This window comes from Rhyacophila brunnea, unplaced genomic scaffold (assembly GCF_057557595.1).
Source record: "Rhyacophila brunnea isolate RB1 unplaced genomic scaffold, BYU_Rbru_1.0 scaffold_23, whole genome shotgun sequence".
NCBI classification, from domain to species: Eukaryota; Metazoa; Arthropoda; class Insecta; order Trichoptera; family Rhyacophilidae; genus Rhyacophila; species Rhyacophila brunnea.
In genome coordinates this window covers 19,851,428-19,877,526 of record NW_028232893.1, presented here as the reverse complement: position 1 = coordinate 19,877,526, position 26,099 = coordinate 19,851,428, and the positions used below count along the sequence as shown (strand labels likewise).

General features: G+C 34.5%; 1 protein-coding gene across 1 annotated transcript; it reads left to right on the top strand.

Moving 5' to 3' along the window:
• The first annotated feature begins 269 nt into the window (after positions 1 to 269).
• Positions 270 to 15,953, top strand: LOC147069666 (alpha-tocopherol transfer protein-like). Its single transcript, XM_085950865.1, has 7 exons — positions 270 to 408; positions 3,336 to 3,495; positions 7,019 to 7,077; positions 9,594 to 9,790; positions 12,385 to 12,495; positions 13,828 to 13,930; positions 15,802 to 15,953. The coding sequence occupies exons 1-7, from the start codon at positions 270 to 272 to the stop codon at positions 15,951 to 15,953; spliced, it is 921 nt and encodes a 306-aa protein (XP_085806991.1).
• The last annotated feature ends 10,146 nt before the right edge of the window (positions 15,954 to 26,099 follow it).

The window sequence follows — 26,099 nt, the reverse complement described above, 5'->3', positions numbered from 1 at the left end:
AAGCCAGGAAGCTTGCGTGGCAAATTTTTAATAAAGAAGAAAGTTTCACACTCCTGATTCTTGCTAGTTAATTCACCAGGCATCCTTATCTACTCCACAAAGGATTCCTTGAGCAAAGACACTTCATCAGCGGAGACGTTACAGCGGGATCAATTCATCAGTTAGGAGGGTTTTAAAATCACTGTGCTCACACGACCTCCAACTTTATTAAACTACAACTCATTTCAAATATTTATTTCTCTTTTTCAGTCTTTTAAAATAATCTCAAGATGACTCTCAATATGCCGACTGACGAAGTGGTGGCGATAATTCAGAAGTCGCTGAAAGAAAATGTTGAAACAAAAGACAGTGACCTTCAACACATCAAGGATTGGCTTAGGAAGCAGCCTCACCTTCCAGATACCTTTGGTAATTTTTTTCGTCTTACAAATCGTTTGCGTTATTAACACCCATTTAAAGTTCCTTGTTTTATGTATGTGTCTCTCAGGAACCTTATAATTTAGTAACTTAGCGACATCCGTGTGTATCTAAATTTAGTTCCGCTACTATTGTATAAGTAGGTATACAGTTTGATATAAAAGCGACATAAGCTGTGTGTGTGAAATGTTTGACTTTTGACGACACCCAACAGGTAAAGCCAGTACTACGAGTGAAAAAAGTAAGTATACGCCAACTACAACATAACGCGTGAGTGTCCGGGGCTCAGAGTAATGATAATATAAAGCAGTGGTCCCCAACCTTTTTATCGCTGCGGACCGGTCAACGTTTGATAATTTTACCGCGGCCCGCTGAGAGGGGGACGTTGATTGTTTATATTTTAGATTGTTTTGATTTAATAATTTTAATTTAATTGTATATAAACATGCCTTCAAAATAAAATACAGTTATGTACAACAAAAAATGAATATAAAGTGATTTAACATTTTAACTCACCAGAAAGCTAAATAAATGAAAACTCTGAGCTTGTTTCTTTGCAACGAGACGGTTCCATTTGGGGGTAATAGGAAACAATGACACCCGAAGTGTGTTGCTTATGTCCAGTTTGTTCCTTTGTTTTGTTTTGGTTGCTGTCATTGCAGAAAACCCCGCTTCACACATATAGGATGTCGGAAATGGCAATAGGGATTTAAGTGCTGTGGTGGCAATCTCAGGGTATTCCGCCATGACTTCAATCCAGAACACCGGCAGAGTTGTTGTTTCGAACGTAGTTTTAAGGTAGTGACGTCTCTCAGCTCCCGGTTATCCTTTCGTCCATGGAAAGTCGCACAAACCGGAGAGAAATACACCACAGTAAATAAAGTGGAAATAATTTAATATTCCTTGGGCGGCCCGGTACCATTTGATCCACGGACCGGGGGTTGGGGACCACTGATATAGAAAACGCGTATTTTTCGGCAAAGTGAAGCTGTGTTTCTTGCGTAAAATAATAATGCACCGTAGAAGCTCGATTTTATTATTATCAACATAACTATGAAACGTTATACCATCGTGTTGCTTCTCTGTATGGCTACCAAATTTAAACAGAATAGAGTTAACCATAATATTATGTTCTACTAAAATAACTAAATATATTTGTTTGTTTCGACCATGTCCGATCCTAATAGGATCATATGGGCCTCCACAGAGTAGAGGTTTGTATTAACAGATTTTGTTTTTACGAGAAATGGATGTCAGCCACTTGCTCAACCTATTAGGTCCATACCCTGACTCACACACACATTGAAAAACAATATGTGTACTTGCCAGACCCAGGATTCGAACCTATATAATTATATATAACCTATATATAACCTATATAACATTATATAATTTAGAAAAACACTTTCTGAGAGAGTATATTATCAACAATAGAAAAAATCTTTTTTGAAAAAGTAAGCCACCCGGCCGGGAATCGAACCCTGCATCTCCACGGGTAAACGCCCCAATCGTCGCATTTATCCAATATGCTACGGTGTGACATACTAATAGCGACAAATTTTAACTATTGGTCATTTTAATACCTACTCATCAGCGCTCTACGAATTTAGTGTTTTTCTAAATTATATAATGTTCAACAAATATTTATTTCAGTCGCAGAAATTCTATCTTACTCTAACGAGTCCTACCCATAGTGCAGAGATATAAGCATGCCGAATGCTTACTCACTTGCACTGATGGTTTGTTTTTGTTCAGACCTTGGTCCGTATGTAATTAGGTATATACCACTATATAAATCAAATACAGGATACTAATTTAACCAACAATAGCCTTATGTGTTAATTGTATATTATATTATCCAATGGATAGTGGGTCAATCGAAAATAAATGTCCGTTAGGGTGAATTATTCACTTGCGTCTAGCCAACTCCTACTTAGGACTCTCCAATCGGATAAAAAATCCATTTAGAGATTCTAATCGGATGCATGTAGAATCAAGTTAAGCCTGCATTGTCGTGTATTTGTGCCCAGCAAGGCATTTTTGCGCTTACATGGATGTAGGTTTTGCCGTCCGCATTTCAACATCACCCGTACAGACTACACCTCCAAACCCTACTGAGTACATCGCAGTAGTCTTTGGTGCGTACGTTCCTACGCACTAGACTGCGGCTCTACATGGAGACATACACGTCACCACGGTCCTTTCTGGAACTAAAACCATTGTAATACCGCCAGCATGCAAAAAGCGCGTCAGGTAATACTGTCATCGGCCTCATCGCATACAGCGCCATGACGTAGATGTCAATATACAGAAGACGCACAAGAGTATTCAAAAACTAGAGTACTTAATACATATTATATTATTTTGTAATGAAAATATGTCAATGTTTCGGCTGTCTTTAATTATTTATATAATAAGTCTTTTCAATAGTTTTATTATTTTACCTATATATATTTATTGATCAATGAGCATAGCCTTTAAACCTAATATTTTATGATTTTCTAGTCTATGTAGATATTATTATAACATAAGGTTAGTAGGTATTTCTAAAATTTATTCTTTTCTCAAATTCGACGTTACTAATCATCTCAGAAAATAAATAGACAATATCCATTTTTCATATTTTTTTTTTTCGACCATGTCCGATCCTAGTAGGATCTTATGGGCCTCCACAGAGTAGAGGTTTGTATCAACAGATTTTGTTTTTTTACGAGAAATGGATGTCAGCCACTTGCTCAACCTATTAGGTCCATACCCTGACTCACACACAAATTGAAAAACAATATGTATAATTGCCCGACCAGATTCGACCCTGAGACCCACGGCATGATATTCCAACGCTTAAGCCGCGCGGCCACCGTGGGTGATTTTTCATATACTTACATTTATATCAGAATCTTTTTTTTTTTTTTTGACAGATGACGTGATGTTGATGAACTTTCTACGTGGGTCCACCTTCTCCTTGGAAAAGTGCAAGTCGAGATTAGACCACTACTTCACCATGAGAAATGCCTGTCCAGAGTTCTTTAGTGACAGAGACATGAATAGACTCGATCTTCAGACGGTGATTGAGATTACGTAATGATTTCATTATTTACTGAAAATAATAAAAAACATAAGCGGCATGGTCCCCACAAGGAGGGGTCTGACAGGACTCTAGCCTAGGGGCCCGGACTCAAGAGGGGCCCGGCGAGGCGAGTCTAGCAGATAAGTGAGATAAACACACATTAAAAATTTACTTTAATAGTAAAAAAACATCGCCTGTTTTCTTCAATAATGTTATTATTTAAAATTATTGTGGTTGTACGATAAAAATTTTAATTGTGTATCGATACTCGACAACTCCATGATTCAAATGGATTTATTAAAATATGCAAAAAAACATTAAATATACACATTAATTTTACCGCGTACACCATTTGGAAAACACTACTGTAAAGCGTCGCACCGCCTTTATCCTTGGCGATAGGTAGGGGGGCCCGCCATAGATCCTATCCTGGGGACCGGTTCAGTATGTGGGAGTCATGATAAGCGGTGTCAAAACATTTTATTCTCCTCAGGCAGAAAACATGAAAAAAAAAATGTTGTTTATTTCGACTCTTTTTTAGTTTCATTGCAATGCCTTCGCATAAATAATCGGATATTCGAATGTATTTTCTTTGATGCGATATATTTTTTCTTATACTTTTTTAGTGTCATTGAAAAGTTGAGAATAAAATAATATCCAGTGGCGAAGGGTTGAGGTAGATTGTGCAGATTCGACATAAAAAGTGCACACTACGATGACTAATGATTGCTTTATAATAATTATTAAACTAAGAATATGGTAGTATTTTTTTGAAATACGCCATTTCTTTTGGCATTTCCCAGTGGTTAAGCTACAATATACACTTCACACATATAGGATGTCGGAAATGGCAATAGGGATTTAAGTGCTGTGGTGGCAATCTCAGGGTATTCCGCCATGACTTCAATCCAGAACACCGGCAGAGTTGTTGTTTCGAACGTAGTTTTAAGGTAGTGACGTCTCTCAGCTCCCGGTTATCCTTTCGTCCATGGAAAGTCGCACAAACCGGAGAGAAATACACCACAGTAAATAAAGTGGAAATAATTTAATATTCCTTGGGCGGCCCGGTACCATTTGATCCACGGACCGGGGGTTGGGGACCACTGATATAGAAAACGCGTATTTTTCGGCAAAGTGAAGCTGTGTTTCTTGCGTAAAATAATAATGCACCGTAGAAGCTCGATTTTATTATTATCAACATAACTATGAAACGTTATACCATCGTGTTGCTTCTCTGTATGGCTACCAAATTTAAACAGAATAGAGTTAACCATAATATTATGTTCTACTAAAATAACTAAATATATTTGTTTGTTTCGACCATGTCCGATCCTAATAGGATCATATGGGCCTCCACAGAGTAGAGGTTTGTATTAACAGATTTTGTTTTTACGAGAAATGGATGTCAGCCACTTGCTCAACCTATTAGGTCCATACCCTGACTCACACACACATTGAAAAACAATATGTGTACTTGCCAGACCCAGGATTCGAACCTATATAATTATATATAACCTATATATAACCTATATAACATTATATAATTTAGAAAAACACTTTCTGAGAGAGTATATTATCAACAATAGAAAAAATCTTTTTTGAAAAAGTAAGCCACCCGGCCGGGAATCGAACCCTGCATCTCCACGGGTAAACGCCCCAATCGTCGCATTTATCCAATATGCTACGGTGTGACATACTAATAGCGACAAATTTTAACTATTGGTCATTTTAATACCTACTCATCAGCGCTCTACGAATTTAGTGTTTTTCTAAATTATATAATGTTCAACAAATATTTATTTCAGTCGCAGAAATTCTATCTTACTCTAACGAGTCCTACCCATAGTGCAGAGACTACGTGGGTCCACCTTCTCCTTGGAAAAGTGCAAGTCGAGATTAGACCACTACTTCACCATGAGAAATGCCTGTCCAGAGTTCTTTAGTGACAGAGACATGAATAGACTCGATCTTCAGACGGTGATTGAGATTACGTAATGATTTCATTATTTACTGAAAATAATAAAAAACATAAGCGGCATGGTCCCCACAAGGAGGGGTCTGACAGGACTCTAGCCTAGGGGCCCGGACTCAAGAGGGGCCCGGCGAGGCGAGTCTAGCAGATAAGTGAGATAAACACACATTAAAAATTTACTTTAATAGTAAAAAAACATCGCCTGTTTTCTTCAATAATGTTATTATTTAAAATTATTGTGGTTGTACGATAAAAATTTTAATTGTGTATCGATACTCGACAACTCCATGATTCAAATGGATTTATTAAAATATGCAAAAAAACATTAAATATACACATTAATTTTACCGCGTACACCATTTGGAAAACACTACTGTAAAGCGTCGCACCGCCTTTATCCTTGGCGATAGGTAGGGGGGCCCGCCATAGATCCTATCCTGGGGACCGGTTCAGTATGTGGGAGTCATGATAAGCGGTGTCAAAACATTTTATTCTCCTCAGGCAGAAAACATGAAAAAAAAAATGTTGTTTATTTCGACTCTTTTTTAGTTTCATTGCAATGCCTTCGCATAAATAATCGGATATTCGAATGTATTTTCTTTGATGCGATATATTTTTTCTTATACTTTTTTAGTGTCATTGAAAAGTTGAGAATAAAATAATATCCAGTGGCGAAGGGTTGAGGTAGATTGTGCAGATTCGACATAAAAAGTGCACACTACGATGACTAATGATTGCTTTATAATAATTATTAAACTAAGAATATGGTAGTATTTTTTTGAAATACGCCATTTCTTTTGGCATTTCCCAGTGGTTAAGCTACAATATACGGCCGTAGGCATAAATTGACAAACTATAACTGAAATAGGGAGAAAGATCATGTTAACGCGCGTGTTTGAATATGTACCGTTTAAAAAAAGATTAGATTATCCCTATGTCAAAGACATAGCTTATAATCAGTATCTTTAGAATGATCTTCAAATGTGTTAATCTTGCCCATTTTTTGAATAATAAAATGCCTAATTCTTGTCAAATTAGGGACCACAGAGATTATCAATATAATTTTTTATCGTACATATTTCACTATAATAATGTCAACATAAATTTTACTAATAGATTTATAAATGAGTTTAAAAATTAATAAATTCAAAAAATCTTAACACCACTGTACATGGATGTACTGAAATATGACTTTATTCTAATACATTAGATCGAGAGGTTTAAAAGAATACTATTTTATGTAATAAAAATACTTTATGCAGTCATCAAATGTATAAAATAAATATAAAGGCTAATAAGGCTTCAAAATTATATAAATAGATTATCTACAACGTTTAAGAAATGTCCAGGATCATGCTTTGAAAATACCATAAAATCTCCATTTTGACCTAGGCGGAGGACGTGGGCCGTTAATGTTGGCTATCGGTTTTGTATTTTAAATCAAGGTATCAATTATTATGTGCACTAATTACTAACCGACGCCCAATGTGAGATTCTCAAATCTTGATAATTCGACGAATAAAAGAAATGTTTAATTATTAAATTTATATTTTTTTTTACAGTCAATGCACACCTCTACCAACACTGACTCCAGAAGGTTGGCGAGTCTGGATTGTAAGAGGTAAGCAGTATGCATAACTAAACACATAAGCAGTAGTGTGACTTTAGCGAATCCCCTTATTAATATATTTATACAATAAAATTATTAATGGACAACGCACTCAGTACAATAGGTAGCAAGTAAATTTACGCATAGCGACATTACGAGACGTCGCGATATTAGTAGACGTCCCGCAATTTCCATTATGCGATATCACGCATCGGGAATTTATAGCAATATCACCTTTATTGTAATGGCGTCAGAACAGTGTTTCTAGTGTCAATGTTAATTTGAGCGAACCCGTTCGAACAGAACCATTCAACAGACCCGACAAAAACCATCGGAGATTTATAGCAATATCACCTTTATTATAATGGCGGAACAGATTATGCCATTCGGCAGACCCGACAAAAAAGTGAGTGTCATTTTTTTCCAGATGCTTCGTCCATATTAATGTCATTGTATTTATAAGGACTTTATGGAAAAAACCAAAGCGGCGGTCAATGGACCTCATTCCTATCAACTCATTATCTATCCACCAAAACGTAGTGATAACTATTTATAAGTATTCAGTAACAATTAGCCAAATACCTCTTAGAGAATAGCTATACTGTAGATACTAGCGGAGGTAAAGCTTGAAATGGACCGGAACGCACCGGTGCTCAGTTCCAGTGCGTCAAATTCTCGTAAATACCGCTCCGTCCCGGTTTGGGAATTATTATGAAAATCATTAGGTAATATCTACGGTGTTGGTTAGTTTTTTTTTAATTCATTGTGTAAGCCATGAACCAAACCATTATCGATAACGAATATTTTATAAATGAATGAATATTTTTTTACTATTATATTACTATAGCTTGGATTAGGCAGAACTTAATTGGATTTTAAAAACTAACAAACACTATCTACACATTGTAGTATGAGTTCAATGAAAACAAACATGATTGACTGACATAGTTTAGTGTGCACTATTTATGTCGGATCTTAACAGCCTATGCCCTTCGCCACTGCTCGAGTAGACGTTTTATAACTTTGCACTTTTACTTTTACACTGATACGCCTCTTTGCCTTATTACCTCGCATAAAATAATTAGATCTAATGATATTCACTTATATTAAGTCATTTGCCGCTGAGTAGATAATTATTATTTAATTGCTCCATTAAAAATGCACGTTAATTACATCGATCGGCAGTCTGGTCATTACGCGCCGGGTGCGTCTTCCGCGTCCAAAGTATTAATATATATATATAGTAATAAATAAACAAACCAGCGTTCGAAATGTAAAAGTATACAAACCGGAGCGCTCGACAATTTTCTGAAGATATTTATATAGTTATCAAATTTTATATGTATTTTATAAAAAAATAAGTGTGAGATTTCCTATTATATGACCGGTCGGTCAATCCACGAGTTGGAGTAATAATTTTACCGATTTCACGAACCGAAACGGCGCTCCGAGCGCCTGATTCGATTTCGAACCCTGAAAAAAATAGATAGGTAGGTAATATATTATGTAAAAATATATTTTTATATCATTTTCACTCAAGAGCCGAAGAGCAAAGTAATGAAGTATATACCCTACATACCTACCTAAGATGGAAAATGGTATAACACCCGTTATGCACTGATATGCACTGCCACTAAAAATGTAGGGAGTAACATTTTTCAGAGCTACAGGTGAAAAAATTCGGTGTATGTACTTATGTACGCGCGTTAGAAGTTATAATTCTTTGGCGTAACAAAACAAAAAAAAAACTTCTAATAAACTATATTCTTCGACTAGCTCTTAATTATCTTTTTAAATTACACACTAAAGAAAAAAGACCGCTAATTGGAACGCCGTTGGTTTATTTGGTACTGTTCGGTTATCGGGAATACAGCGAAAAACACATTTTGAAAATACCCGATATAATGGATTATTTGTTAGTTTGGGTTAGTTTAGGTTAGGTTAGGTTAGGTTAACCTAACAAATAATCCAGTTTATCGGCTATTTTCAAAATGTGTTTTCCGCTGTATTCCTGATAACCGAACAGTACCGTTTATTTCTATACTCATTAACTTATGTTACTAAATTATATTATAATTACTTATCGTTGTTTTTATTTTTACAGTAACAACTGCCACTATGACGTTTAATAGTTTGTTTACCTAAGGAATTGCAAATGGTCGACAACAATAAATTCGCTGCGTAGGCAACGGAACAATTATAAACTATAATATTTTACTGTATAATCGTCACAATTGCATTGCATGTATCATAGTGTGGCGTAAAGGCAGTGCGTTCGGCTGATAGCCGAACAATCGTTGGTTCGAATCCAATCGAGTGCGATTTTTTTCGTGTTAAAAAATAAATTTTGTGTTACATGTCACACGCCAAAAATACACTCTGATCTGATTATCCAAACGCGCCTAAAGAAGTATAACTTCAAAAAATTAAAAAAGACAACTTTGTTCCCCATTACGATAATATAATGACAGAAGTTTGTGCAATACTAAGTTTGTTAATATTACATTGTATTAAACATTGTCTTGCAGAATTGATTAAAGGAGGACCCGCTCCAAATATCATACATTCTATAAAAGTGAACTTTATGATCAAAGATATTTGCTTAGCTGAGGAGTTACGTGGAGTAGCTGGTGACTTATACGTTGTCCACCCAGCACATGATGAACGAACTTACTTGCCGCAATACACCCCCACTACAATCAAGAAATTTTTGGCCTGCGCATATGTAAGAGATAATAAATTATAACGACGTACTGGCAGGGCTTATGAGTTGAAACACACCGGAGCCCTGTTCCGGTTCATAAAATGCCCAAAAGTCCTTCTGTCCCGTGGAAAAAATAATATGGCCATCGGAGCTAGATAATATGCCATATTACAAAAAAATCTAACAGTTATTTTTATAAAATACTAGCTGAAGTACCCGGCTTCGCACAGGGTCGCTTCGTGGTTATATTTAAAAAATAAAAAGAGGTAATTATTTTTTTAATATTAATATATCTGTGTAATACAATATGGCAATATGAAATTAATTCTAATAGGAGTAAAGCTCAAACAAAAGAACACTAAATTAAAATCGAATCCAAAATATGCAAACGTTATTATTGTTATTAATATGTATAAAAAAACTTAAAATTGAATGGAAAAAACAAACAACAACTTTGTATTTTATATAATATTAATTTAGAAACTTTCGCAGGTGTGCGCACAACAACTGACAAATTTTTCATCGCAATCGGATGAATGGTATAGGAACGCATACGAATAGAAGAAGAAAATGATTTTCTAATTCAGAAATTTTTGTGGGCATGCGCACAACTCACCAAAGTTTCATTGCAATCGGATGAATGGTATACAAACGCATACGAATATAAGAAGAAGAAGATGGTTGTACTAATTCAGAAAACTTTGCGGGTGTTGGCACAATTACTGACGAAAGTTTAATTGCAATCGGATGAATGGAATAGGAACGCATACGAATAGAAGAAGAAGGAGAAGATGGTTGTACTAATTCAGAAACCTTTGCGGGTGTTACCACAACAACTGACGAAGGTTTCATCGCAATCGGATGAATGGTATAGGAACGCAAATGAATAGAAGAAGAAGAAGATGGTTGTACTAATTCAGAAAACTTCACGGGTGTTGGCACAATTACTGACGAAAGTTTAATTGCAATCGAATGAATGGAATAAGAACGCATACGAATAGAAGAAAAAGAAGAAAATGGTTGTACTAATTCAGAAACCTTTGCGGGTGTTACCACAACAACTTACGAATGTTTCATCGCAATCGGATGAATGGTATAGAAACCATACGAATAAAAGAAGATATAATGAAGGATAAGAAGAAGATGGTTGTACTAATTCAGAAACTTTCGCGGGTGTTGGCACAACCACTGACGAAAGTTTCATCGCAATCGGATGAATGGTATAGGGACCATACGAATAAAATAAGATAAAATGAAGAAGGAGAAGAAGAAGAAGAAAATGGTTGTACTAATTCAAAAACCTTTGCGGATGTTACCAAAACGACTGACGAAGGTTTCATCGCAATCTGATGAATGGCATAGGAACCATGCGAATAAAAGAAAATATAATGAGAAGAAGAAAAAGATGGTTTTTCTAATTTAGAAACCTTTGCGGTTTTGCGTACAATATCTGACGAAAGTTTCATCGCAATCGGATGAGTGGTATAGGAACCATACGAATAAAAAAAAATAGAATGAAGAAGAAGAAGAAGATGATGATTTTTCTAATTTAGAAACTTTTGCGTGTGTGCATACAACCATTTACCAAAATTTCATCGCAATCGGGTGAATGGTTTGGGAAAGCATACGGGACAGACAGACAGACAGACGGACAGATATTCGTTTATATATATATATATATTCCTCTTTGCGCAAGTGCAAGCAATAAGTTGACAAAGTTTTATCGCAATCGGATGAACGGTATGGCAGCGCATAACATAAGAACAAACAAACAAACAAATATTGATTTTTATATATTAGATACATAAAATTAGAACCATGAACATAATAATAATATTTTCGTAAAATTATCGAGCGCTCCGGTTCGTAAAATTTTCCATTTCAAGCGATGCGTACTGAGGACTTTCTCGTCGCAAAGATCTATATTTGAATGTGCAACCAGGTCTCAAAATAGACCGGATCACCGTTCCGGCTCATGAAATCCGAAAAATTATCGTTTCATCTCCATTATTTGAGCTAGATAGACCATATTATAACAAAAAATCGAACACATCTATTTTTATAAAATATACATATTATTATTTACACATTCGGAAAATCATCGAGTGCTCCCTTTTGTAAAAGTTTCGTAAAAACGCCTTTACTTAAAATTTCTATAAAATCTCCCGTAAAAAACCCGTGCACCTGCAAGTGCTTGTGCATTGTGCATTATGTTTTTGTTTTTAAAAAATACTGATGGTTTTACATGTTGAAGTCACCCGCAATCGGACGTTTCACTTGCACTTATTGTTTTACAATAATATAGTCGTTTCATACCGCTGAATTAATTTTTATTTTATATAATTTTATCAGAGATCTTTTATAGTTTAATACGGGCATTAGATTTGTTTGTTTATTCAAATCCATACGTACGTTTATTTCTTCGCACTTTTTATTCATCTTGTTATCAATCGTCCAATTATCCCACCGACCAGCTGTCATAGCGTCTAGTTGGAAATATTAAATCATCCCGTTATATTTATGAATAAACTATTATATTAAAATTGGTCCATAACTAATGCTCTGTGTAAGAAAATAATTGTGAATTAACTATTTTTGTTCTATTTTGATTTTAGGACGGATATCCGATTAAGTTTAAGGGTATACACATTATCCACGCTTCACCCCTTTTAGATAAAGTTGTTTCCTTTTTGAAGCCATTCCTGAAAGAAAAAATCAGGAATCGGGTATGATATATTTTTTTTACTCTTACCATGATGATCCATTTGGGTCCAATCATGTTTAGGTTTTACCTGGAAATAACTTCAATAAATAGGATACTTTGCTAACGCAGCGCAGCGCAACACACACGCCCACGCCCACGCCCACGCACACGCGCACGCACACGCACACGCACACGCACACGCACAATACATAATTATATAATAGATATATATTTCTCTCTCTATCAGAGCAGTCACATTGTATTGCATAGTTTATCCCGTAGAGTTTTATTTATATTTAAATACCTAAATCTTTGAGGCAGCAGACGAGAGCATTTCAAATTTAGAAGTATAGTTAGGAGAATAACCACACAAGAAAGATTTTAATTCCTCCCACTAGCATGGCCCCCACAATAGGGAGGGGGCTGACTGTGCTCTAGCCTGATTCCCCAGTGTGTCAAGTCAACCAAATATTCATGATAACACACATCACAAGTTTGCTCTAATAATAAAAAAAGTTGCATGCGGTGCAATTTTACTTAAAATATATTAACATTTTAAAACATGTGGTTGTGCAATTTTTGAGTAGGTATTGTAGCTGCAGAATAATAGCGATCAAATATCTATTGTTTAAGATATCAAATTACTCTGCAGTAATATATTCCCAGCGAATCCATTTACAGTAAACAACTTAACTAGACCAGCAAGTCAATTAGCGAAATTAGAGACAGTGTTTTATTACATAATATCACAGCACATTATACCATTACGGTGTATTAGCCGAATAATCATTTTTTATAGTATCATATTTTCTTACAACTGTAATAACAAATAATATTTCATTTTGCTACTCGATTTAAAACGCTGATTCTATAATTAGTCCAGTATGATTATGTACCAGAATTTAATTTTACTGTGTTATTTTTTATTGTATAAATAACGAAGAATAATTTATCTAGATGTCACTCGAATCCAAGTACTTAGCTCGTAACTATCACTGTATAATATACTATTGTACCGATACGCTGCTAATAAATCTCACCCTGCTACATCAAAGACTTCATTATCATCATCCTCTACCTACACATCGACACCACACTGGTGACCCAACAGTATTATATGAAATAATTTAACACGATTTGGAAAACATATAATATCACAAATAAATATTAGCACTGGATCATTTTGATAATAATTACTTTTTTTTACAGAATATTACAAATATTATTATGTGTAACACGGCGTATAATCTTATATTTAACTTTGAAGTCGATATTATCAACTTAGTCACTAATATATTACTTTAATTCGTCCAATCTTTGTCAATTGATAAAATAAAAAGCTTTTAATTTCTAGATGTACGTTCATAAAGATTATGATTCACTGTATAAATTGGTGCCGAAAGAAATATTACCAGCAGAATATGGTGGAAACGCAGGACCTGTCATGGATATCCATAGTAAGTATACAAAATCTTTTTCTTAGGCCAAGTCCGATCCACGATTGGAGTACAAAGATACCACACGGCGTGGCGCCTCCACTAATTAAAGCTTTGCCCAGCGTTCGAAATAGAAAATTTTCGGCTTTGGTTTTCTTTGCGTAGATTCTAAAACTTATGCGATACAAAGTGTTATGTAATCAATCGATTAAGTTTTCGAATAGGTCAGTTTAATGGTCGTATTCCAGGTCGTACAGCTTTACCGTGAGCATGAAAGTTAGACCCGTTTCAGACGGGACACCAGTGTCGCGCTCGATATAATATAGGAGGCCTTTGTATTCGAATAAAAGGACTTTGTATTATGTTTATGAACGCCCCAGAGCTAATGAGTCAACGTATAATTTCGCGTTATAAATTAGAACATAAAACTGGCTGCGGTAATAAAAATAAGTGTAATCGGCGGCTTGAGAATGTAGTGGCCGACGGAAAAGTGTACCAGGCACGCGTTGACTCATTAGCTCTGCGGCATTCATAAACGTAATACAAAGGCCCCTTTATTCGAATACAAAGGCCTCCTATATTATATCAAGCGCCGGTGTCCCATCTGAAACGGGTCTTATGCTTCGGGAATGTGGTATCCGTGATTATCGTGTTACCAATTATTCTGATATAGATTTTTTTATTACGAAAAAATGTGATTATGGTGACGATCTTAGAAGTGTGCTCCTAGTATTCTCTAGCTAGAGAATCTAAAGGTAAGGGCGTTATGGACTGTCGGAAGCCTTTTAGTAATCTATAATAAATCAGAAAGTTAATGGAGTGTTTTAGCTTGTGACTTTGCTGGTGATGACATCGAAGGTTGTGGACTTGGTCCATACATGCTCGTCCAGGGGGCTCTTAGCTGCGACATTTACGGCGTTAAAGATTTTGGTAAACATCCTCTTGATGAGTATAATGGAAACAATAATATAGATCCTTATCCTAATAAGCCTACAAAATTTAAACCAACATGCTGATGACTTCACACAAGTAATGTTAAAAATGTCATGGGTGAATTAGGTCTTTTTCAAAAAGTTTACGCCATACCGGAATAGGTTAACTGTAGACATATTTGAAAAGAAATGTAGGTTAGCCATGATAATGATAATCTGCCGATGGCGGTTTTACTATTCAGATATTTCATCTGTATATTATGTTGTCACAGTTTTTGTGAGTTGCATATGACCGAGTTGGTACACTTAATTTACGTAGGGTTTAGATGAATAAAAAAAAACTTACTAACACTATCAATCTGCAATTAACTATTATAGTCTTAGTCCAATGAAAATAAATACGTAATATGACTGACTAAGTAGTTTTGTGTGCACTATTTATGTCGGGTCTTAACAGCCTATCTCCACGCTTCGCCACTGATAGATACTGATACCAAATATTATAATGCCTAAATCCCCAATCAAAAATCCTCCAATCGACATAGTTTGTGATATAATGATAATATTATTGTACTTAACTGTAAATGAGTCAAAGCTAGATCAGGATGCACAGCGAAACAAACAAAAAGAAAGTTACCGTTATCTGTTTTTGGGCGGACGAAGGATCGAGAGTAGGTAGTACAGTCAGTCGGCAACCTACCCATGGGCCTTGAACGTCGCCTTTAAATACGCTTTGCCACCTTTTTGCGCCAAAGCGTGCGTTTACAAATGTTATTAATAATTATTTGTTACTTGTAAAGCGAAATATACTTGCAATGTCCCCGAATCCGTGTTTTTAATAAGTGGAAAAATAAAAATCAACACCCTACGTAAACCCATAACCATCGATACTTAGTCGCTGGATTGTGTAAACAGTAGCAGATTATCATCTAATGTACTCAAATACTATTCTACTTGCAGACGCGTGGAAAGAAAAGCTACTCAGCTATACGGAGTGGTTTAAAGAACAGGAAAGTATGAAGGCGGATGAATCTCGAAGACCAGGGAAGCCGAAGACCCACGATGAACTCTTCGGCATCGACGGTAGTTTCAAACAGATGACCATCGATTGAAAGGAACCGATAATGTTATTACGGTTAATTCCTAGTATGTATTTTATTTTGGGAAGACCATTAATTATTTAGTTATAGTGTATATTGCCGGGTTGTAAAATAAAAGATTATAAAATATTTTTAAAAACAATGATAAATATTTTAATATTAAAAATAAATAAAAACATCATTAATTGGACGCATAAATACTCTGGTACTTGCCATTAAACTATACATTGACCCAACCGAGTACCTATGTTTATTGCAGTTACCCTTGAATGCCATACAATCCATAATATATTATATTATAATACAAAAATAATCAATAATGATGGCAATTAATGAAAATTTTAATTTTAGGCACAATCTTAGTATATAATATATATTTTGGGCGGACATTGGCAAAATAAACTTAATACTATTATTTAATACTATTAAAAAACATGTCCAAAATAAAAATTCATAAAGTCAGACGGATTTTCCATGATTCTGGTTTACTTATGACTATTAAATCCAATCCCGGACAATTTTTGATATTTATGAATTCTGGGATTAGTAAACTTAATCCCAAAACTTTCGGGATTGATTTTTCTTATCAATAACAATTAATATGTATAATGTACAAAATCATTATATTAGTGATGTGTATGTACCTGCACATGTCACAGAGGGAATTGCTGGATGCTCACCTATAATAAATAATCATTTTTTGCTACCATACGCAATCGTAACATAAAAAATCCCTTTGTGCAACCAGTAAGACGCCACTGACGTGCTGGCATACAAACGGCGTCTAACTACCAGTGCCACGAACGTGCAGGCACGCACTTGTTTCTACGCCGAATTTTATGAATGCATATTTTAATTTTCACATTGAATTTAATACAAAACACATCCAAAAATGGATAGCAATTATTAGTATCTCGGAATGTTTAGGAATTTTGTTTATATATTATATATTGTATTTATTGTCAACACAAAATGTTATTTTACCACGTTTTTCTTAGCTCGTATTCTTGTTTGTCCGGTGGTTGTTTATCCGGTACAAATCTTGCAATCGATTTTTAACTAACTTCCCGAATAGTTAGAAATTTGAAACTTTTAGAATATATCAGAACACAATGCCAATGCATTCTTTCAATACTTTTAGCCATCTTTAAGTAGAGTTGAATTAATTTTCTGTTTTGTATGAAAAGTTGTTTTGGAAGAAATCCGTAATACAATCCACTATTATTGGTTGCTAAGGGTTGGTCCTCGCAACAAAATTATAATATATACGTGTGTTACTATGGAAATCAAAATGACATTTCAGTATTCTATATTTGTTTGTTTATTTGTTGCAAAATAGCAAAAAAAATGATTTATTGACAATTGCCTTATTTGTCCTAAATTATTAATATATAAAATTGTCAAGTTTATACGATTCATTAGAAAATTTAAAAACGTGGTACTATATAAAAAGTTCTTTTTATCTTGTAATTATTTGTTATTTTAATTGAATAAAATTATTTTACTTTCACATTATTATTTACTCCATTAAACGTACTATGTATTTCTAAGATTGAACATACACAATAAACAGAATAAATTATACTAGATATTTTTGACCGATTTAATTATAATTATAATTATAATTATAAAAAATATTTTATTATTCGCAATGTTCGCCCATGTAAATAAAAATACATTTTAAATGTACTGAACTAATTCAAATCCCCTTCCTTTTAATTCACCCACCTGTCACGTACTACCCTTTAGGCCAGGAATGGCGAACCTGTGACACGCAGACTATTTTTGCGTAATTGGCGGGAATAGTTCGAGTCTTCTGTCTGGCATTTTTTTTTTAAATCTGTTGAATATTTAAAATTTAACAAATCTTGCAACACTGGTTTGCAGTCAGAAATCGAAAGAGACTTACTTAACCCGAACGTATCCGAAACTTTGTACGTAATCAGTTTACCGCAGGACACGTCTTATTCGTGCACTACATTTCGTGAAACATGAGTTCGTGTAACAATTCATCAAATGACCAGTTTTTCGTTGAACATTTCAACGTGGAGTATATTTGTACATATGCTACAACATGTGGCAATTTTTATGAGATGTCTTTACTAGGTTAGGTTAAGTTAGGGTTAATCTAATTGGAACAGTACTATTTGCAAACTATCGCCGCATTTTGTAAGATACGTACAAATGTATTCCACTGTGAAATGTTGTTATACGAACTCATGTTTCACGTACTGCGGCGCACGAATAAGTGTCTTATGATGAACTGCATACGTCCAACTTACATGTAACCTAACCCGATAGGTAAAGGTGCTCGATTAATAGCCGTACACGTAGGAGGAGATTCCTGGTTTACTCCGGGAGGTTTATTGATTTTTAAGTCAAAACAAAAAAGTGGTGATTACCATGATGACAGGAACTTTTAAAATTTTAGTAAGTGGGTAGTAGGTATTTCGTAGATTTTTATTGACATTAAAATTCCTAAGCCTTTGAAGAAGTAGACGAAGATCTATTATTTCAAATGTAGAAGTATTGTGAGAAGAATAATCGTAAAAGGAAGATTGTAATTTCGCTCAATGATGCCAGAGATAGAATATCTATTATGACAAGTCAACACGCAAAGACCACATATCGTAATAGCATCAGCGCGCAAACCCACGTGATGTAACAGTGCACTGCTGGGATGTAGAAGACTTGATATTTAAGTTGGTTTATAGTTACTAGTGGTAGCTCTTTTATTCGACTGTAGTTGAATATACACAAATAGTTTTTCAATTCAGTTTTAGCTCAATCTTAAAGAAGGACGCATCGACTGCATTCAATCACTGTATCAAATTAGACTGTTAACAAGACAAGTTATTGTCTAAAACATAATCTATTATATAATATATTACTTTCAAAGAAAGCCATTTTAAATATAAAAGGTGTTTATTTGAAATTGATCTTGCCGTTCCATAAGTTCGACAGGGGAGTTGACCCGAAAGTTTTTTCCTTCAATTTTAGCAGCACGAGACGTCAGGGTGCATAAGGGGCTGTGTTTTGAGATGACTCAGATTCTTACAGGTCACGGTCACCGGTTTAAAATAACATCTGATAGAAAGTGTCCATGCGACGACGGAAGTGACCAGGACGTCCTACATTTACTTCTAGATTGTCAAATCTTTAGCAAGGAGCGGCACAACCTGAACTTTTTATTACAGATGGCAGATGCGGACATTCGAGACCTTCCGGGGACCATGGCAAACGAGGCGGGAAGAGATGCACTTTTTAATTTCTGTATTGGTGTAATAAAAAGAATAAGAATAATAAATGGTGACATGTAATGATGATTCATGCCTTTCAGATCCAGTGACTGCAGTCATATGAGATAGGATAAGTATAATATGCTCAGAATATCAGTCCTATGCGACAATAATTCTTTTACCACGGGAAAAACTCGGCTACAACAGCAGTCCTCAGTTCCCAATGAATACGACAAAATATTCATCAGAATCACCACCGCCTTGAGCCACAAAGAATTTTCCAGGGTTTTTGCAAGGCGGTTTCATAGGCCCTGGCCGAATTCAAATTAGCAATACCCGATGCTGGTAGAAGAATAGTTTTCAATAAGGCATATTCTTTCAGCCGGCATAATTTTCTTTTGACTAGCATCAAGTAGAGTAGTTTGCGTGCCAAAGTCCTTAAAGAAATTCGAGGTATCCATAATGGCATCTAAAAAAAAACACCGAAAAATATGTGCGCGGCTGGTTCTATTTCTCAGTTAGCTTTGGATGATGTGGCGATTGTGGCGAGTCGTATGTACCTACCCACTGAACGAATTATCATTTATTAAAGCTATATCATCCATTGGAGTGGCGAAAGGTGGTGGTAGGCTGTTAAGAACCGACATAAAAAGTGCACAATAAACTTTGTCAGTCAAACGTATTTGTTTTCATTGAAATAAGACTAGGTACAATTAGGGATTGCAATACCGAATGAGAATATCAATACCGGTTTTTCGGTATTTGTTATTAAATACCGGTATTTATTAAAAATTAAAAATTTTCTTTTTAAAATATAATTTTATAGCAAAAACCTACATACCTACATTTTTATTATGTAGACATTTAGAAATATATATTGATCATAATTGTAGAACTAGTGATTTTTTACAAATAATTTAAATATATTGATAATTTTAACTAAAGCCCTCGAAAGTTCATAAGTGTAAATAAATCTGGCTGCAGGAAAAGCTTCTTAAATTCAACGCTTATCCAGTCATCAATAATTATAGAATAATTGAACATTTTTGTCACGGATGTTTTCTATTTCGAAATAAAATTATGATAATTCATCGCGACAATTACTTATACAAATATATTTGATAAAATTTGTATTATTATTTTTTCACCTCCGATGGATTCACTCAATATATTTTCATTTTAGCAGCACATAACTTATAATTCATTTTCAAAAACGTAAACGAGTGTGCTTTCTTAATACCAAAAATTCCAGTATCTTGGATTTTTAAAACCGGTATTTCGGTTTTGATAAATACTGGAATACAGGTTTTGAAATACCGGTATTGCAATCCCTAGGTACAATGTGTAGATAGCGATTATTAGTTATTGAAATTCAATTAAACCCTGCTTAATACAAGCCACATTAAATTATCGTCAGAGAATATTCATTTATCTATAACATATTATATAAAAATAATATATTAATACATAATTATTTTAGATATTTTATATTAATATGGCTGAGTATAGCCAGGCCTTATAAAAATTAAAAAACAATAACCAATATGACGTGTAATATTATAATGTTTGAGACTTTCGCGGTTGTTTTTTGTCGTAATATATGGTACTTGTACATGTACTTCTTCGTTCTTTCCTCAACATCTTGGGCTCGTTTTAGTAGCCATTATCAAGAGATTTGTCCTCTGCCTCTGATAATGACCTCTGTAACGAGCCTGAAACGTCGAGGAAAGAAGGATTACACGCGGTGGAAACCCAAGAATCTATTACGATAAGATGTGTAATGTGTATTTATAATTCAACGAAAACAAATAAGAATGACTTAAAAAGTGTGCACTATTTTTATCGGACTTACGAACTTACTATTATGGTTTGGTTTAGGCAGGGTTTATTTAAAATTTAAATACTAACCAGCACAATCTGTAAATTGTATTCTTAGTTCAATGAAAAGAAATAAGTATCACTGACAATATTTAGTATAGGTACACTATTTATGTCAAATACAAATATATTTATTTTTACATAAGTATGGTTAACAGGTGGGACTCTTTGGAGGAGGCCTTCACCCGAAGAGAGGTTCTTACAAACCAAACAAACTAATCACATATCACTGTCTAATTTATAAACATTATCTAATAGTATTATAATATACAAAATAAAAAATCTTAATATATATATGTATAATACAATAATAATAATAATTAATTTTATATAACCTAGAAAATAAGTAAATAACACAATCATAGATAGATATATATACATAATATATATATTCATAGGCTATATATTATATATATATATGTATATATATAGTCAATTAACTGGCATTTACTTTTGTTTGTAAGAAATAAAAAGACTTTTTATAGTTATATGGTTAACTTTACAAATTATTAAATTAAGACGCTCACAACATGACATTTAGAAGAAAAGAAATATTTATAAACAGTAGGATTAAAAAAAATCAGCATTAAATAGTTAAAAAGCGTATATACAAAAAAATATACATTATATACAAGAAAGTACACCAAATGAGCTAAACAGGCCCTATTTTACGAATAAGAATATCCAAATTGATTCGGTTTAACAGAGTTATTGACCTCTCTAATGGCAGGTTAGTTCTGCACTTTGGGAGAACAAACGACGGATGATCTCGATTCCTAAGATAATTATCAGATACACACAAGCAAATACCACGGAAATGGCAGAGTTTCCTTTTACATGCAGCCGACTTTCACTCTTCGCCACTGCTGTATTATAAATATGGGTAAAGTAGATGAAATAGCATTTTATTACAAAAATGTTGTCTCTACTTTAACTTGTTCCCAACTGGTTACTTTAAGGTTATTTTCTGACGGCTATCTCAGTTAATCAAAAAAAAAACTACAACGTACAAAATTATATTACTTGAAATATAAAATATGCAATCACGTTTTTAAATAATTAGAAAAAAACTAATTAACATAATATATATGCTAATTAAACTAGACCTTTAAACTCGATCGACAAATTTAAGATAAAAAATGGGGGCCCAAGAATTTAATCAACTTTACAACTGGCATGCGGATTATTACAATTTTACTAACAAAGCATGCTGGATTTGATAGTAATAAACTTACACACGATAAAAATAGTCATTAGAAAACCTGAATCATGGAAAATCCTTCTGACTTTAAGAATTTTCAGTTTATTGTACACGTATTTAATAGTCATCATCATCAACCTGAATCTCTCCACTGCTAGATGAAGACCTTTCCAAGCTGATTCCAATTCTCTCGAGCGTAGATAGAAAAAATATTTTTTGAAAAAGTAAGACACTCCGCAGAAATCGAGCGTGCATCTCTCGGGTTTCGCGCCCATGCACATATACCACTATGTTAAAGGCGTCATACATAATTGCGACAAATTTTAACTAATGGCTCTTAATACTCTCTGAAACGCTTTCCAAATTGTGTTTGTATGTTCAATTATTAGAATGTTACATTCTTAAATCTCGTGAATTATTCGTTGAATACAAAAAATAGTTCAATAATAATATACTATGATTGTGCCTAAAATTAAAATCTTCGTAAATTACCGTCAGATTTGATTATTTTTGTATTATATTATGATAATAATATATGCCATTGGATAGTATGGCGTTGAAGGCTAACTGCTATAAAGATACTTCAGTCAATAGTTTAGTGGCAAGTGGCAGATATTTATACTTGTGTCCGAATCACACTCGATTCTGGGTATTTATAGGGTCTAGTTATAATAATATATCATTGATTTTAGAAATATATTATAAACTTTTATTTTACAACCCAGCAATATCCACTATATAATTAAATAATAAACGGTCTTCCATATATTATAATATATGAATATATTCTAGGTATTAACCATTATAACATTAATGGTTCTGTTAAATCGATGGACATCTGTTTAAAACTGCCGTCAATGCCGAAGAGTTCATTGTGGATCTTCAGCTTCCCTGGTCTGCGAGATTAAAACCCTCAGTATAGCTTAGTAGCTTTTCTTGCCACGCGTCTGTAAGTAGAATAATTGAGGACATTATATTATGATTATCTGCTACTGTTTACACAATCTAACAACTAAGTGTCTATCACTGTCGAAGGGTGGAGGTAGGCTGCTATGATCTGACATAAATAGTACACAATAAACTTAATCAGTCATATGACGTTTTCGTTTTTATTGAACTAAGACTACAAAATTGCAGATGGTGCTGGTAAGTAAATGCGTAAATCATGCCATAGTAGATAATATAATCTGTTGGATAAAGGCCTCTTCAAGCTGATTCCACTTCGTTGCGTTGTCACGTACTTCCGGAGAACTTACCCATTTTATTGATCCAGCGGCCTCCCGGTCTACCTTGCGGACGTTTTGTAGGAATCTTTTGGGTACCAATAGATGTTTAGATTTGTACAGCGATTGTCCTTTCTTCAAGCTATGTATCCAGCCCATTTCCATGTGAGGTTTTTAGCAGACTATTACATCGCAAACCCTTGTTTGTTTCCTTACCCAATCATTCCGCTTTTTGTCCGTTCGCGTTATTCCCAGCATGCACCTCCCTATATCACACTTTGCTACTCTAAGTTTATCTCTCTTTTACCTAGAGTTCATGTTTCATACGCATATGTGATTACGGGAAGCACACACTGGTTGAACACTTTGCGCTTTAGGCACAGTAGAAAATCAATTTTGAAGACATTATTCACGCGGCCAAAAACACTCCAGCCCAACTTTACTCTACTTTAATAGTTTCATCAAATATACATCCGTCTATAGACACTAGCTGTCCCAGATATATGTTGTTTTTCACTTGTTTGAGCTGAGTGCCATTGCCGAGGATCTTTTTTTGGCCCGCAAACTAGTTGAACATGACTTTCGTCTTTGTTACATTTATTTTCAAGCCTACTTTATTGCTTACAAATCAACGAGTTCATGCATTCTGCTGAGGAGGTCTTCTGAGTCTTGCGAGAAAATTACTATGTCCTCGGCAAAGCGCAGATGACTCAAGTATTCTCCAATTATGGGATACCTTTGTCATTCCAGTCAAGTTTCCTGAATTGATACTTATTATAATCTTTATATAACGTTTAATTTGTATGTATGAGGAAACCATGAAGTAGGTCATTCATTTTACAGAATATAAAAAATATTTTTTATATTTTAATTATTTTTTTCTGTATTGTTTATTATATATGCCCAACAATAAATTTGCTTTGAAAAAATAGGTAGTGCCCGCCGCCCTACAGATATTTTAAAATGTGCTCTAGAGTCTAGAGTCCAAAAAGGTTGGGTACCCTTTAGACTCACAGACAGTTTCAATATAAACCAATAGTTTTAATGATGGCACGGTTGATAGCCGATTATCCAGGGTTTCAACAAGCGTTTCTTCCCATAAATTACTCCTGTATTTTTTCCAAGGAAATATGGTCACTGTAGTTATATGTAATATTACACCATACTGTGCAGTGACGTCCCAAGACAAAATGCTGCCCCTAGGCAGCGCTAAAATGCCTCCCCATTTTATATACCGTATTTTTCACAATCCTTTCATGACTCCAATATCTAAGAAATGTGTTGTATGGATACATTACTAACAAGACCTATAGGTACCTACCACTCAATCTAATTTAAATACCATTTCTGCTTCAATAGGCAAATATTGCGAGTTCACGGTTTAAGAAAAAATATTTTGATAAATTTTAAATTTTAAATATGTACCTACTTATAATTCAAATGTAATCGCAAATCTGCGCATGTTATTGCTGATCACCAAGGACGCGACGTCTAAAGACAACGGAAGTAAACTAGACATCGCAAAACCGACAAAAAATACAGTCCTGTTAAACTTTTTTGTCATTAACAGCAAATCAGTAGAACGTGTGACTTATTATAAATATTTAGGTACATGGGTCAATGACAAATGGGACCAGTCTCAGGAAATAAAAACTAAAATTATTGAGATCGCAAGGAGCGCCTTTCTCAAAATGAGACGCCTCTTTAGCAATCGAGATCTTAACTGAGGTCTAAGACTGCGTATGGTACGTTGTTATGTGCTCTCAATTCTTTTCTATGGTATGGAAGTATGGACGCTAAACCAAGAGATGTCACGGAGACTTAAAGCTTTCGAGATGTGGCTGTATAGGCTCATCCTCAAAATTCCTTGGACTGACTGGGTGACAAATGTTGAAGTTTTCAATCGAATGGGGAAGGACCGAGAAGTTCTACGTAGTATCAAAACCAAGAAATTACAGTACCTCGGCCACATTATGAGAGGACAAAAATACAGCATTCCCAACTTGTCATTCAAGGAAAGATCAATGGAAAGCGTAGCAGAGGACGGCGCCGCATTTTGTGACTTAAGAACCTCTGTGATTGGTACGAGTGCAGCTCCACTGAACTGTTCCGGGTAGCAGACGACAAAAAGATAAGATCGCCTTGATGGTGGCTAACCTCCGCTAGGGGATGGCACAATAAGAAGAAGAAACCTTTTATAGTAATTAATACACTTTGTTTCCAACCAGTGAGCTGATTTTTTTAAATTTACGTTACTAAGTTTAGGTAGGTATTTCTATATATATATGTACCTAATGATTCTCCTCGATTTTCGGGTAACTGCCGCCCCCAAGTGACTCTCAATCTGCCTACCCCCACGGGATGTCACTGATACTGTGTATGTAGTTTAATTTGATTAAAATATAGCGTACACACATGATTACCATTTTAACCTTCAGTATACTAATGAATGTGACCATTTTTTTGTAAACTTCAATCAATAAACAAGGTATAAAAAGTACCTATTCCAAAATACATAGGAAGGCGATCTATTTTTTTTTTCATAATAATAAAAAATAAAATATATATCTCTACAATTAGTTTCTGAATTCATTTTTGCTTTTGACTCTGGACTTGA